General features: G+C 36.7%; 1 protein-coding gene across 1 annotated transcript in view; it reads right to left on the bottom strand.

Moving 5' to 3' along the window:
* Positions 1 to 3,951: 3,951 nt before the first annotated feature.
* LOC149543268 (transmembrane emp24 domain-containing protein p24beta3-like) overlaps positions 3,952 to 17,559 on the bottom strand; it is a 39,319-nt gene continuing 25,711 nt past the window's right edge. Inside the window, exon 4 of the mRNA XM_089798119.1 lies at positions 3,952 to 4,349. Within this exon, the coding sequence (XP_089654245.1) occupies positions 4,216 to 4,349 (134 nt within the window). The 3' untranslated portion in view covers positions 3,952 to 4,215. The remainder of the gene's footprint in view (positions 4,350 to 17,559) is intronic.

Consider the following 17,559-nt stretch of genomic DNA (forward strand, 5'->3'; position numbering starts at 1 on the left):
TAGCATTTAACTTGATATTTGTTGATGAAATATTTCATAAAGATATTTACATACACAATATTATTATTAACCTATAATGTGGTCTTAGTATATCCATCTAGATGAACCCATGCATAGGCTTCCGAAAAGGTAAAGACTCGAACACACATCTCTAATCCTGGGGACGTCATGAAGAAATTTGTGTCAAAACTTCATGCTGAAATAGAACTTGATCGAATCAAAATGACAACTTGATATTATTATTAAATTATGATATAATCTCCAATTTAAAATATTTATAATGTACACATTTTGTTCCCTTTTCTATGCTTTTACTTTTTCATGGTGTCTACCAAAGCATTTCTATTGTCCTTTCATTGATATACATACCCTATTCAATTGTGCCCAATTTAGTGTAGGCAAGAGGGATACTGGCAAAGGTTATCTAATATGAATTAATACATGTTTAATGTTACTTTATGAAATCATTTTTTAAAATATTCATTCACCAATTTTTTCTACAATTTTCAAGGGATTGAAAAAAATTGCCAAAACATTAATTATTTTTCCCAAAAATAATGAAAGATTTTATCATAGTTTTTGTAAAAAAATTATGTGATTAAAAAGAATTCAGTAATGGAATTAAAATTTTTCCTTTAAAATAATAAAAAATTGTCAAATATATTAATATTTTCCCCCAAAATAATGAAAGATTCGCAAGAAAATCTGCATTTTTCATGCAATTTTAGAAAAATTGTCAATAGAATTTAATATTTTTTCTTTAAAAAAATTAATGTTAACAAAATTTCCCCCAAAATAATGACTGACTGACTAGGATATTACATCTTTATCCGGAAATGTATTAAAGTTATCCTTGATCAACTTCCCCTTCTTTTTGAATGTCTAAAGGCTTCAATATCAACATTAGCAAGAGAACAATTACTATGTTTTGAGTTTAACTAAAGATGATGTTGAGGGCCAATTTAATTTGCTCAAATGGTTCTTCTTAGAGATAGATCAAACTAATATTAGGTTGAGATCTACTTAGAACAACTTGAAGACCCTAGTAGGTAGTGAGGTGTTGTCCAAAAACAACAATGAAAATTGTTAGATACTTACATAACTTGACAAGGACACTAACATCATGAGATATGATTTTTAATGGTGCACTAAAATACTTGATACTATTAAGAAAGTTCACAAGGAGCTTGAAAATGTAGTCAAGTTGAGCAAGTCCTTTAGAAATAATGTCGAAGGCCTATAAATTCTCATTGAGAAGGTGAAAAGGATGAGAGCGTTGAGCATTGATGAGGGCTACAAGGATTTTAGGCTTTGAAAGGTGATGTTGATGTTGGGCAACAAAAGATTAAAGGTAAACAGGTCATTGCTTCATGCAAACATGGGTTAAGCACTAGAAACCAAAGATACTCTCAAAAGAATAATGTTCATGACGTGATCAACTTTCATGATTGCCTCCTTTCCCAAGATATTGAAGCTTCAATGACTTTTATATAGTTACAGTAGTCGTCATGTGTCTTGTTTTTCTATTTTGGTTGTTTGTTGATATGTTGATTGTTGTTTGTCGATTCATTTTGCTTTTATGTTAGTCAATGTCTCTACAAAGGGTTTCATGTCCCTCAAAAACTTGTTTTTACCTTTAATCAAAAACATTGGCTCCCAAGTGATTATACAAGCAACCTAGTATACATTTTTTTGAGTGACAACTTTACTAATCCCTCCAAACACGGGACTATAATGATCAACGTTTTGTTTGTAAAATTATTTGGTGGTATGGTCTAAAGGAAAACAAACAAGGGGGTGGAAGATAAAGAAATCGAACAAAAGGATAAGCAAGGTTTAGTCCTAAACATTATAATTCATTGTAGAACCAATTTGAGGCACATCAATGACAAAAAATTGTGGAAAAGGAAGAAGCACTTTTTTTGTTGAATTCAAAAAGCGTTCATCAAGGTTTAAAGGAAGAAGCACTTTTTTTGTTGAATTCAAAAAGCTTTCATCAAGGTCCCAAGTATAGATTGTGATACAAGAAGAACTTGAGATTCATATGTGATTTACAATCACTATGCATAGGCTCTATGAAGAGGTTAAAGTCGACAAAGATTTTGTCTTGCAATTTGGAAAGTTTAGTCTCATTGGAGTCTAACAATGGTATATCCTATTCTCTGTCATTTTTTAAAAGTATATTGATAAATTTTTATGAAGAGGTTATAATCAATAAAAAAATTGACATGGAATTTGAAAAGTTTAGTGGCGTTATGGTCTAAAAGGAGTAGCCTAATCTCTATTATTTTTGTGAATTATATTGATAAATTTTTAAGTATAGATTTTGCAGTGGAGATAAGACCTATTTGGGATATATGGTAAAACTTCTTTATATGCAAACAACTTTTTCATGATTGCTAAAATTGTTCATGGATTACAATAGCACTTACAATGAAGTTGCAAGGATGTAAATCAATACGTGTAAGACAAAATCATGATTTTCTCCAACAAAAGAAAGCAAAACCACCAAATAAGTTCTACATATACTCTTATGTAAGTACAAATACTTTGAGATTGGCTTGAATGTCAAGCTTAGTTTGGAGGGCTACAAAAGAAGATATTTTTAGGTGCATGGAAACCATAATATACTCTTCAAAATAGATGTAGGGAGGCAAAGTTGTGGTCTTAGAAAAATTGTTCAAATTTATTTTGGTTTTTAAGTACTTTCAATGGTGTTCAATGGGTATGATTTCTAAACTAAGTTCAAAATAAAAAGTTTGGTTTTGTATGACATCATGAGGAGAGAAACAAGAGTATGTGCCATTGCAGAAAAATTGCTAGTGTCATATGATATTTGGAAAGAATTTGAACAAATGAAAGAGGATAAGTGACTTAAAATTATTTTCAATGAACTCATGAGCAAAAAAGCATGCATGAAGCAAAACAACAAATGAATGTGCAAATAAAATTTACAAGAACAAATGGCCCATAGGTAGCGAATAAAACATCAACAAAAAAAAATTATAAACAAGTTTTGCAAGCATATATGAAAATACTCTAAAGAAGAAATTGTATTATGAGGAAATCAGCCAAATTTGTAATTATCAACAAAAAAAATATACTAATATTATTATTCTACAGACAGTCAAAATTCTTCTTGGTCAATTAAAAATCAAATCTTATCAACTCCGATATGAAAGGAAGGGATAAAAAAGATCCAAGAGAAATAGGTAAAAAGGATGTATTTTGCATTATACAAGTAATGGAATGAGAAAGGCATTCTACTTCAAGTGTGATACTTTTAAGGGCATCAGAACAAACATGTCGATATCTTTAAAGATATTTCTTGGTACCATTTATTCAACAAGAAGATTATTGAGAAATGAGAAGCTCATCATCACTTTTGAAAAAGAAAGGGAAAAATGAGAACGCTTGTTGTCCCAAAAGTTATTTTAAGCCTCGTGGAGTTAAAAGGTTATTCATTCATTCATCCAGCAATTGTTTTGTCATGTCCTCTATGAATTTCAGCATGCCATAATCCAAAATCTATTCTAGTAAGTTGGAGTTATCTGAGATAATCACTTGCATTTTAAGCTTTATGACCCTCTCTAGCACTGTCAACATGCTTTAAATCCAAGAGAAGATGCCCTACTCCCGATCCAATGTTGAGAACGCTATACAAGTAAAACCTGACAGAGACGTACTCGGCATTGCTTTATTAAAAATGATAGCTAACGTCCATGCAAAATTACCAGAAACTAAATAGTATCACTATTAGTTTAAGCAAACACCAGGTTCCTCGGTTATATGATAAATGAGAATAATATGCGAGTTAATTAATATACATTACACAAAGGTTGTCAAGAAAACTTGCATTGATATACATGAAAATGTACTTTCTGAAAGCAGCTATTCTTTTTTCAAAAAATAGAAGACCATGACATTTAATGAGACAAAAAACATCCAATCTATACAATCTAAAAAGAAATAGATTTAGATTTGAAGGAAGATACAATATGAGCTGTTCTAAAAAAAATTAAAATATCTGATAACGAATTACATTTTCAGTGAGTTTTCGAAGACATTCTTTTCAATATAATTGCTTAATTAAGACAAATACTGTTTCAGATGCAAATTTGCATTTGGCTTCAATATTCAACTTCTAAGCAATGTTATATTTCACTAAAGATGGATACAATGTAATTTGTCTTTTAAAAAGAGCCAATTGCCGATCTAAACTCTGTTATAGGCAATGCTCCTACTAAACATCCGCCGAATAAGATATACTTGAGTACCACTGGCAAAGATCAATGCCACATATTCAGCCAGTGTGTAACCAATCAATCGCCTGCGCGTGCTCTCGTTTGCTGCAATATTCAACAAGACAAATTTCAACATCAACTTACAATAAAATATTGACATAATTAAAATACAATGATATGGACTTAATACAAATACGTTCAAGGAAATAAAAAGGGCATAATTCTAGAAACAACCCTGCAGGTAAGAGGTGTTAAGCCCTGTAGTCTTTGTGTGTGGAACTACACAAACAAAATCTCATTTTTACAGGTTCTTCCAAAACATAATTTATGTTATACAGTTTTTGAACAAAAGAATTATCATAGAATCAAAAGTCAGTTATATGTAATCTAATAGATACTTGGAAGTATGACAGACATTATTCCAACCGCTGCACAACACAATAAGCTACGTATTAGTGCTTTAACAGAATACATGGATCAGATTTAAAGCACCTGACATTTGAGGCAAGCATGTTAATGAGCGTGTATGGAAAATTCCACTCCCCTGTTTTCTCAACTTTGATAATCAAAACTGCACTATCAGTATCCACCCATTTCCACTCCAGTTTTCTCAAGCAAAGTTTCACAACTCAAACCATTTAATGATCCAAATTGCAAATTACAGCAATCCCAAACATCAACACAATGGTTTCAACTCTCGGAAGCACTTTCTCATTATGGAAAATTCCATCACATCCAAGGCAAAGAGTTGTTTCTAAATAAAGGAAGACACAAAAAGCCAAACAAAGGCATCAAAAAAGAAAAGGAAAAAAATGAAAATATAAAAGGAGTTAATCGTGAACCTGACCTCAACATGCCAAAATCACCAGGCCAGCCCAACACACTCTAACCACTCATTTAGCTTCCTTACTCCAAAAGTAAAATGCAGTCTCAAGAGTAACAAGCCGATATTTTGTGTATTTTACATTCATATTTTTGTTTAACACCAAAATTTAATACTGGAGAACTAAACCCTCTCTACGTTTACATGTTTTCTTGTCCTCACACTTCTGCTCTGTTAATAGCCACATGTTTGAATCCTAGATATTCAATCCATCCACTTCCTGAGCCCCTGACCTTAGGAGCTGTCTAGTAGCTTCTCCAACTGGAGCTGTGTTTTGAAATTGAATGAGTATTTCAGGTGCTGCTATGTAACATCACCATTCTACCACCCCAGGTGTCTGAAATTATGTTTTGCCAAGTCAAGATGTTATGTCCTTAAGTGAAACAGTTGTACAACAAGTCACGATGTTATGTCCTAAGTGAAACAAATGTACTAACTGTACTGGAGTGGTGGCAGTGATGATGATACTTGTCAGACTCCACATGTTTCTCATATCTTATAAAGATATAACCATAATTTAAATGTTGAAATTCATAATAAAAATCTACATCAAAGGTCAATCAAAATGTTCTAAAGAAAGTTCAACAATGGCCAATGAAAGTATATGTGTCGGTCCTGAATGAACACCTCTTGTCCTACATACAATTTAACTGCATTCATATATCGTGCCTCACCCCTTACTTATAGAGCATATTAAACATGTAAATTGCCTTAACACTTGTTGTCCCTCCTTTTGGCTTATGAGCTCTGCAGATCCTTTATCAGTCATCTGAAAGAAACTTCAGGAAGATCTGAGCGTGGCCTGTCTAGAATCATGTATCTACATGGTTTTCGCTGCCACATTTGAAGAACTAAGGAAAGGGTTTCCAAGAAGCCAGAAGAGTGTACCAGGCTTCCTGCTGAGAGCTGGAGGGCTGAAACGAGTTATTTAGATTTTGCGAAAAATAAAAAATAAAAAGATTATTTCTTGCAAAGGCTACTTATATCAAAGTTTGACAACACAAACTCAACTTGGCAGTCCAAAATTTTGACTCAGACTCCAGACTCGGCAAGGACTTGACAAAAAGCAAACCGTAGAGGTAGAGTTACACAAAGGAAAGAAAATAATGCATATTACAACATTTTACATCTTCCTCTTCCTTGGTCTGGTGAAAACTTGAGGAAAGCTTCTAATAATTGCATTTGAATCTTCAATATTGATTGTATGATACATCATTGTTGATCAATGATATTATGATAGTAATAAAATTAATTATCTAAGTTCTCGATTCTGGTAGCCACTCCCAGACCCCCTTGTTCTAACCAAATTTCTTATATGACCAGAACTCTAATACCTAGTGGGGGTTTGAGAATGGAGACTGATGGGTTTGAGGGGCAGCAATGATAAGCTGCACAAGGGACTAGAGGTGAGAAAAAGCCAACAATTGAGGAGGTGCAGGATAATGTTACCCTGTGGACCAGAAGTGGGGGTTGAGGGACATCGTCTTTTTGGATGATTGAAAAGATGATGCAAAAATGAAAAAAATGCATTTCTAGGGCAAAATTATGACTTTTTTCTGTTTTTCCCACATTTTTTGGCCCAACCCACTTCTTTTACTGCTTGGCTGTGTCCAAGCTCAAGACTTACCAATTTTTGCCCCCGACTCCACTGGACTAGCAGGGACTCCACTCTCAAGTCCTAGGCGAGTCAACTTGGCCAGCCTCAAGACTTGTTGGGTCCCGCAAATCATGCTGAGTGGCAAGTCCTCAATGACTTATGTGGATAAATCCTTGTCTCGAGGCCTTTTGCAGTTTCAATATCATGGTCCTGGGGTTCACAATTGGGTCCTCAGGAACCTTAGCTAGGAGATGATATTCACAGAGGGCCAGTATTTCTCTCCAAATTTGGCATAAATGAATAAATAGGTTGCCATATAATGTCTTCTATTTCCCAGATTCACTGAGTGCTCAAAAGATACTTATATCCAGTTGAAGGTATTGTTAATTAACAATAAGAAAATAAGTTATGTAGAACCTGCTAAAGGTTTAATCAAGAGTAAATCCACGTTCCAAGTTCAAGATTCTGTCTTCCAAGCTGTCTGTGCCTCTTTCAGGTGTTCAAATATGTGCTTGTGATGTTTCTTATCAAATTGTGTTTGTTGGAACCATTTGATAGTTCAGATTGAAACTTGCAAGGTTAAATATTATGGTGAGGCATATTTGCAGTGATGTCCCCTTTCTGAAATAGGATTTAATAATAAATTAAATTAATATTAAAATAGAAAAATAATTTAGAATATAAAGGAATTAATTAACATTTTATGTTTAATGAATGGTCAAAAGACATGAAATGAAAAGATGTGACTCCCTCAAACATAAAATATAAAAGGGAGAGGAGAATTTCATTTGTAGGGGAGGAGGAGAAAAGAAGAAAGAAAGGAGCATGGGAACTAAGGACGGAATAATGAAAGAAGATTGGAATGGGAAAGAATTGGCAAAGATAATGACTCTTTCAAAAGGTGGTTGTCAAGAAAGGTTGCAACCCTTTCAAAAGGCATAAAGTATCAAGGGTTGTGACTCTCTTGAAAGGTTGTAATAATGCAAGGTTGTGACTCTCCCATCGTGAAAATATAAATAGGAGGAAATTCATTTGTTGAAGCCATGGAAGAAAGTATAATTGTAACAAAGGTATTCATAAAAGGTTATGTTTTGCGATATAAGACAGTTCTGATCTGCATAAAGGGAGCATAGGAATTGAGGGAGGATAAATGGAATAAGAAGGAATTACCTTCCAAGGGATGGAGAGTTGAGACCCTTTTGGAGTGTGGTAATTGTGAAAGGGTGTGACAATTGAAAAGAGCAGACATGGTGAAGAGGTGTGACCCTTCCTCACAAAAGATATAAAGGGAGAATAAGGATCAATATGGAATGGAATTGGACACATCTCTCTTCTTTTAATCCATAATGATCAATATTTAATAGGTGACAATAAGACAGTCAACCAATCAGAATAAGAGATAGATATCTGAATATAAGCAGCAGATCAGAATGCTATACGGCGAACAGACTTAAATATTGATATAATGCCTAATGATCTTGCTGACTACGATAGGTCTCTCATTTGTTAGGAAATAGAACTACACATTGCTGATGTTATATATGTAGTCAATTTCATAGGAGGTATTCATAGATTCATAGCATAATCCTTAATCACTCACTATAGTCCCTTAAAAGGATAGGTTAGTGTTGTGTAGGAAGAGACAGAGTAAATCCTCACAAGGTAGGTGAATCCCAAGATGGGATATGGATTGGGTCTTGACGCCTTGAGGGAACCTAATTTTAAATTGGTGCCCAAGCCTCCAATGACAAGTAAACCACCATCCTCCTTAGGGTTGATGTTTCTGACAGAATTAAGGAAATGGAGCTCAAGTATGTTACCTATCAAATGTATTATGAATCATTCACTGTTTCTTAATTCAATTCAATTTAAACGCATAGTGATGTATGTCATCACTGGAATTTGGCAGCTTCCTAGTAGGGAATATCATAGTTGGCATAATAGGCGATTTGCCACTAATTGCCGAATAATCAGTGATTTGCCACTAATCGCCGAGATTTTAACTCAGGAGAGTTTTTGGCAGATTTAATCGCAGAGTAAAAACTCGCCCTTTTTTTGCATTTAATCACTGTTTAATTGCTGAGTAATCAACGAGTTTTTGATAACGAATCGGTTGCGTTAGAAGACAACAGGGTAAAGGGAAAAAAAGATATCATTTTGTTTGCCAATTAATTTACTACGTTGGGAGGCATTTATATATATCTAAACTCTGCTTGTTTCTTTTGTTTCTTTTTAATGAACTCATTAAATGCATCTTTCATTGAAATTTGCAACAACATAAAAAATGTATTTTTAATTAAATTTTAGCGATTTTTTAGGTTCCTGAGTTTTACTGAGTTTTTATAAAAATTCAATGTGCACCCGGGTCAAAACTTGGGCGCACCCGGTGTGCGTAAGCACCTAGTGCGGGTGCATCACGCACCCAAGCACCCCCGCCAACGGCTTTTTTGCCGCTGCACCCCCACCGCACCGGTCGAGCACCCCGGTGGGACATGGTGCTCGGGTGCTTCCCGGGTGCGTGGGTGCGCAGGTGCGCCTTGCGTGCTCGTGGGGTGCATCGAGAAGAGGCCCAAAAAAATTTTTAAAAACAATACTTTTTGCTTTTTTTTTGTTTTTTTTTTTCAAGTATGCTAACCCTAATTGGGTGTGGGTCCCATGTGGTCTATTTGAAGATTTAATAAGACCAATAGATCTCATTTTCATTTCATCATTTCATTTCACCATTTTGGAGCAGCAAGGAGCTAAGTGAGAAAGAGTGTTTGGAGGAGCTTGTGAGAGATTAGTGGGTGGTTTTGCAAGGGACTGCAAGATCAAGAGTAGCAAGAGAAGCAAGAAAGTTTGATTTGGCAAGTGTCTCCTCAAGTTCAAGCCTTCAAAGTAGGGTCTTTTTATTTTACTTAGTTTTTTTGGTTTTAAAAATCAATTTATAATTTTTAAATTTAGTATTTAGTATATACTATTTAGTTTTACTAAGTTACTTTCAAGTTTCAAGTTTCATTCTTGAATCTTGTTGATAGTTGAATCTTCTTAGTTCTATGATTTTTTATTTTATAATTAATTCTCTATATTAATTTTTTATTTTTTTCATTGTTCTTAAAGTAAAAATATGGCAATATGGCATATGCTGAAACATATTTTACTAAATACGTTTCAGCATATGCCATATTGCCATATTTTTATTTTAACAATGAAAAAAATTTTAAACTAAAAATTAATATAGATAATAAAATAAAAAATCATAAAACTAAGAAGATTCAACTATCAACAAGATTCAAGATTGAAACTTGAAAGTAACTTAGTAAAACGTTTCAGCATATGCCATATTGCCATATTTTTATTTAGTATTTAGATACATTTTTTAATACTTTAAATTTTTAAATAGTAAATGCTAAAATTAAATAGTAAAGTTTTAAGTTTTAAATTATTTTTACTTGGGCTGAAATGTATCATGATCATTTTTCATAATTTTATTTTCATTTTGTGAAATGCAGTTTTATAAATGGCTTCTAAATCCAGCCAAAGTGCAGAAGACATGGAAATTAATGAGCCAAGTGCATCTGATTATGAGCCTGAACCTGAGCCTGAAGGAAGTGATCATGGGGCTGATGTAGGTGGTCAATTTGAGCCTAAGGAAGAGCCTCCTTATGTTGCACCAGGGGTGCCTTCTACTAATTGCCCTTCAAAGATTTTGAGGAAGTATGCTAGGGGTACTTATGACCCAAAGTCCCCTCTTAAACAGTTTGCTACAAAAATTACATGCCCTACACCTTCAGGGGGTGGCACACGCAAATGGAAGTGCAATATATGTGGAGCATAATGGTTTGGCAGCATTACAAGAGTTAATTCACACTTTTTTTGGTGTGCCTATGGTGTGAACCCATGCATGTTCTTGTCAAATCCTGAGAATGTCAGATACAGAATTGAAGTGAATAAACTATGAAGCATTCCTGATAATAGTGTTGTTCCAGTGCCTAGATCTTTGTCTGCTAGGCAACAAGTACAGCATATACAGCAGTTACAGGGGCAGCGAGATACATCTACTCGTATCTTGCATCAGAGAGCAGGGACTGTGTCACCTACACCATCATTCTCCTCACCTACACATAGTTCAGCAAGGGACAGCAGTAGGGGGAAACGAAAAGCAACTACAAGTCGTACTGATAGTAACCCCATTGCTCATTTATTTAACATGCATGCAAGGGACCGATTAGATGATGTTGTTGGTGATTTCTTCTTTGCCAATGGTATCTCTACACATGTAGCTCGATCTCCCTATTTTGTGAGGATGATGACCATGGCAGTGAATGAGGGAGAGCCATCATATGTGCCACCAAGTGACCACAAGCTGAGGACTACAATGTTGGATAGAGCCTATGGCAAGGTTGGGATCTTGATGGAGCAAATGAAAGCATGTTGGATGGAGTTAGGTTGCAGCATTATCATGGATGGGTGGACGGACATTAGTCATCGTCCACTCATCAACATTATGGTTACATGCATAGAGGGCCCATATTTTTTGAAGGCAGTTGATTGTTCAGGGCATCGTAAAGATGCTGATTTTCAGTTTCATGTGCTTAGGGAATCCATTGAGGAGGTTGGACCACAAAATGTGGTCCAAGTTGTGACAGATGCAGCACATGTGTGCAAAGCTGCAAGGAGGCTTGTTGAGGCAGCTTATAGGCATATTTGGTGGACTCCATGTTGTGTGCACGCTATGAACAATGCACTCAAAGACATGGTAAAAATAGAGTGGATTAGAAATGTGGTTAATGATGGGAGAGAGGTGCAGATGTTTATCTACAATCACCATACATCACATGCACTTTTCAGGAGCTTCGCAAAGAAGCAATTCCTGAAACCAGTTGAGACCAGGTATGCATCATATTATATTCTCTTGGAGAGAATGATTGAGTTGCAAGAGCCATTGCAACTCATGGTTATGACACAAGAATGGAATCGATGGCCTGAGTCCATAACAGAGCAGGGGAAGAGGGTAAAGGAGACCGTGAAGAGTGATCAATTTTGGAGTGATGCAAAATACATAGTCTCCATCATTACTCCAGTGTTTCAGGTGATCAGATATGGAGATGCAGATTCACCTAGCCTTGGAGAGGTTTATGAGTGCATTGATTCCATGCTTGGGCAGATGAGGGCTGCTATGTGTGATAGAGACTCCACTCTAGCATTCTATACGGAACACATTGAGTCTATCATTCACCACAGGTGGGAGAAGTTGAACACTCCTTTGCACATGGCTGCCTATGCATTGAACCCGAAGTGGTAGCCTGGTAGAGTCACACCACTTCGGGATGATGAGGTGAAGAATGGGTTCTTTCGATGCATTACCAAAATGTATGATACTGAGACTGCTAGTGAGATTCTCACCGAGTGGTCCGAATTTGCTAGTCTTTTAGGTAATCCTTAAATCTTGATTCAGTGCTCTAAACTCTTTATAATTATAAGTTCTTTTAATATTTAATAATTAATTGTTACTTATAAGTTATAACTTTATTTAAGTTATTTATAATTTTAATATTATGTTGTAAACTTTAAAACTTGTAACTTGTAGGATACTCGAATATTGCAAAGGTGGATCTCAAAACCATGGCACAAAAGAATCTCATTTTGTGATGGAAATGTCATGGGTCACAAAAGTTAAAGATCACCTCAACTAATAACTAATTCCAGCCCTTTACAATCTTAACTTGAAGAGTTTTACCTTGCTGATTTTAATTTATGATTCATTGATTCAATAATTATTAATCATCGATTTACCATTTATCATTTGTTACAAATTGTATGAACATTTGTTTGTAACTTGTAAATTGTAACTTTCAACTTTGTTATCTCAAGTGTCTAGCTCCTCAATTGCAGAGAGGAATTGGTCCACCTATAGCTACATTCACTCTGTTAAGAGGAACAGACTTACCTCTAAGAGAGCGAAGAAGCTGGTTGTTGTACATGGTCACTTGCGGCTCAAAGATTGCAAGACACGCGAGTACAAGGAGAGCCCTGCAGCACGATGGGATGTGGAGCCAGAGGATCCAGCTCAAATTGATGAGGATGCCAATGTAGAAGCCAATGTAAGGCAAGTTGGTGTTCCTCTAGAGGATCAGGACCTTACCCAGGGGGAGTCTAGTAGTTCCAATGATGAGGACTTCGGCATAGGGGATGATTAGAGAGCACTTGAGAATCATCCATTCTCATTATTAGCATTTTGTCATTTTGTTGATTATACTCACTTTGATATGGCTATGATACATTATTATTATTTCACTGTTTCATGCTATTCGGCTCATTGTCATCATGAGCATCTTTATGATATATGATATTCATAAAATCATATTTGAACAATGAATTTTGAATCTTGCATCTTGAACTAAGTTAATTTGTCAAATGGTCATTAGTAATAGTAATGGTTATGAAATTTCAAGTTTCAAGTTTGAACTTATGGTTTGTGAATCACATTTTAATTTTCTCTATTCATTGTAGTCAACTATATTTGATATGTTAATGTTACATTGTTATATATTATATAATATATTGAAGTATCATTTCATAATTAGCATTTTCAATCATATATATTAATAATATTATATATACACTATGCAACCCCCTCCCCCCACTCCCTCTCCTCCCCCCCCCCCGAACCCCCCCTCCGCTCCCCCGCCGTCCCCTTGCTGTCCCCAAATTGAGGCTATTTTTTTCCTGCACCCGAAACTCGTCCCGACGTCCCCCCCGCACCCCCGCGTCGAGGTAACACTGTAAAAATTGGCCAATTTTTTCCCGATTAAACTTTTAGGGGCTTGGCAAGTTGTTGCCGAGTGAGAGTTTTCCAACTATGGAGAATATTACAGATTTTTCCATTTCAAAGTGAAATCAAAACCCTAGATGGGCATTTTAGGACCCGTTTGGTGAGCGGAATAGGAATACGTATTCTGGAATAGAAAGTATTCCTGTTCTCCATTTGGTTCAGCCAATATTTGATGGGAATTCGCTGACCCGAAAAATTATGTTTTCTAAAATTAAAAAAATGGAATAGGAATACATATTCCAATAACACATATTTGGGTGGAATTGCAAAACCCCATTTTTGGGCCAAAATTGGAATACATATTCCTATTTTACTTCGTATTCCAATCCTGTTTTGGTGCATCCAAACAAGGAATTCAAAATTTTTGGAATACGTATTCCTATTCCGCTCACCAAACGGGCCCTTAGGGTAAATTAAGTAAAGTCCTAGTTGGGAACATTATGTTTGCCTCCAAGGACAAGCAAGAAAGGAGTGTTTCTCTTTGCCTCAATCACCAGCTTTAGTACAATCAGAGATTTGCATTATATCTGATCTTTGATGATAACATTCACCTTATTGTGGCATTACAATCTTTACAAGCTTGCTAAGGTGTTAGAATTACTTTAACCTCTAGATCTTTGCCACATGATAATTTTGGCACTGTTCCTTCACTTGGATGATATTATGTGCTAATGCTACAATTTGTTCTATGCAATATAACTTACTAAGCTATCCAATGTGCACTTCTATGCCTTGCATGTACACTTCCCCCATTGGATTGGTTCCACACATCCTTTGCCATCTACTAGCTTGCTTCTCAAACAGCTATAGGTCAGTTGGATCTAAATATATACTGCTTAGAAGAGGTAATGGCTACCTCCCGCAATTACCCATACAGTCCAAATTTTAAAACCCAGTTTCTCATCAACCAAATTGGATCTGTAGATATTATCTATTATATTTTATACACAATTAGGTTTCAAAATTGAAATGGGTCCCGGCCGAGAATGGAACATCCTACAAAGATACAAATTTCCCATGGATAAAGTCAAAACAAACTGTGGTTTTCGAATGAATATCCATGATTTAAAATTACCACAATCAAAACATTCTATACACAAGAGGACTCAAAAGGGAACAGCCCATTTAATATTAGTGCATCCACTTGAAATGTAAGCTATGTAACAAACATGGAAACCTTGCTCAGGCTTATATCATAGTAGCATAAATCACAAATAATTGCCAACTGGGTGTCAAGCCGACCCAATCCAAATCGAATTAGTGTTCAGATCACAGAATAAAGGAATGAATGAAAAAAAGATTAAACCACAATAAGTCCAAAAAAATTTAATCACGATTTAATAACCAGGCGCTTTTTATCTGCTATTATGTATACTTTCTTAATTTTTAATTGACCTTTTTTAACACTCCAAATCCCAGATTTAATCTTTTTTTTTACCACAGGTAGAATGAGCAACTGAAACTTTCAAACAAATATCAAAGATTCAGATCAGTGTAGACACTTGTACATCCCTTCTACTGTAAACAACTCCCCATTCTTTCAGTTTCAACAACAAAACAAAAAAGAGGTAAGAACCCAGAAGTTTTTTCAAATCTACTCAATTTCTTAGGTGTTAGGCACTATGAGGTCTCATGGTGTTAGGCCTAAAGGTTTAAACTTATAAGCTAAAAATATTAAACTTTACACCCTTATTAATGTTAAAATCTAACATGAAAAAAGGATGAGACGGACTGGTCTGCGATGAAGGTTTTTGGCGCACGTCTGCTGTGCTAGGGCACGCAGGCCCGTCCTGCACTCTTCCTTGCCCCCTGTAAGCGTGGTTCCTCTGGTGCGGGGGCTGCTGCGTGCTGCAGCTTGGGTGTTTTGTTTTCTTTTCTGCACTGTGTTCTTCCCTTGTTTGGCCGTGGGTTAGCGCCTGCTGCGGTTTTGTCTTTTGCCACGCCTGTGGGGAGGGTCGGTGGTGGTGAGGGGTTGAGGGGCTTTTGCTCCGTCTTTCCCTCTTCCTTTGCTAAATCAGGGCTTGGGGTGCATGGGGGATTTCAATGCCACCTCTCCCTTGCCTTCTGGTGGAGAGTTGAAGATGGGTGAGCCAGCTTCAAGGTTGCATGCTGGTAGTATGGCTCAGAAGGGTAAGCCCCAATCAGGGGAAGGAGAATCCTCCTCAAATGGGAAGCTCCAATTACAAAAAACTAATGGATGCTTGCAGAAAGTCGAGGTCCGGCCAATCTTGGTTATTAAACCTAAACAGATTTCAGAGGATGTCGAGTACTTGAGCAATCATGCTCTTATTTGCAAATTTTTGGGCCTTCGCCTGTCGCTGCCTGTGCTGGATTCCTGGGCTCGTCGAGTGTGGAACCCAGAGGGAGATATGGAGATTCTGTTAGCGGCTAACAATTACTTTATGGTTATCTTCTCATGCATGTCGGATAGGAATAAGGCCTTTGAAGGTGGCCCTTATTTCTTTAACCAGGTGGAGCTATTCGTCAAGCCTTGGCATATGGGCTTAAACTCTGCCGAGAAAATCCCCTCTCGGGACCCAGTGTGGGTCCGCTTGCCGAGACTTCCATTTGAATTTTGGAGGGAAGATATTCTTCACTCAATCTCTATGCTTTTTGGAAAACAGACTCAAGATCGAAAGGTAATTTCTTTTGCTCGTATTTGTGTAGAAGTTGATTTAAATAATCCATTGCCAGATTCTATGGAGATATGTTTGGGGTCTGTTTCTTGGATTCAACAGCTGGATTACGAGACCCTACCATTTAGATGCAGAATTTGTCATGAATACGGGCATCTTCTTCGCAAATGCCCCAGGTATAAGAACCCTTCTTTGGATGCTCCTGGTCCCCTTAGAGAGGATAAGGGAAAGGCCAAGGTATCTAATGGACCCGTTGACAGTGAGGGATTTACTCAGGTTAAATCTCGTAATAAGGGAAAAGGTAAGAAGAGAACTTGGACAGACAGGCGGACTGATGGCACATTTAACAGGTTTGAGGCTCTTGGAGATATGATCCAAGAGGAAGGCATCCCAATTGAGCTCTCTTCTGAGGCCATAGGTCAGCATGAGAATCAAGAAGGAGATATGCAGAGAGAGGATCAGATTCTAGTTACAGGGGACCTACAAGCTGAGCAGTTGGATATTGACTTGCCCCCTCTTGCTCAAGATAGCGGGGATCTTCGTGGTTCACAGGATTTGCTGGGACCAGTTTTGGTGGCCACTGACTCCCGTAGGTCTAAGGGGACATCAGACTATGGAAAAAATAATAAGGCTCCTACTATTTTAGGCATTCAGCAAAAACCCTTCAAGAAGGGGCCTTTAGACAAACCAGTAAAAAGTGGTAGGAAGACTGATCAGGAGAAAGTGAAGATAATGGGGGAAAATTTGGTTGAGTCTGGGTTTGTGAGACCCATTGATTCTCATTTTTCTCAACCCCATAAATGATTGTAATATCATGGAATGTAAGGGGGTTGAACAGCATCCCTAGACAAAAGGTTGTTCGCAAATTAATTGAGTCTCAATCTCCTGATATGGTCTTCATTTAGGAAACTAAACTTTCACTGGATGGATTGGCTAATTGTGCTGCGTTTATCTGGCCCCAAGGCTCTTGGCAGGGGGTGGGTGCCGCGAATAGTTCAGGAGGGGTGGCGTGCTTATGGGACCCAAGGAAAGTCTCCTCATTATGGTGGATCTCCAGTCAGTCTTCCATTTCTTTGGTTGCCACTAGCTTTGAGAATGGAGAAAGATGCTTCTTTTCCAATATTTATGCTACTACAGACTTTCCACGTAAATCCCAGTTATGGACCCATATTAGATTCATCAGATCCCTGGAACCTTTTCTCCCATGGATCATGGCAGGAGATTTTAATGCAGTCATTAGCCTGGAGGAAAAAAGAGGAGGGTTAGCCAGGGTGGACCAATCCTCAAATTTGCTCAGAGATATGATTGGCACATTGCTTCTCATTGATGTGAAGCCAGGTAATGGTGTATTTACTTGGAATAATCGCAGATGTGGGGGTGAGGCT

This window comes from Cupressus sempervirens, chromosome 8 (genome assembly GCF_028749045.1).
Source record: "Cupressus sempervirens isolate cs-2001-9-10 chromosome 8, ASM2874904v1, whole genome shotgun sequence".
NCBI classification, from domain to species: Eukaryota; Viridiplantae; Streptophyta; class Pinopsida; order Cupressales; family Cupressaceae; genus Cupressus; species Cupressus sempervirens.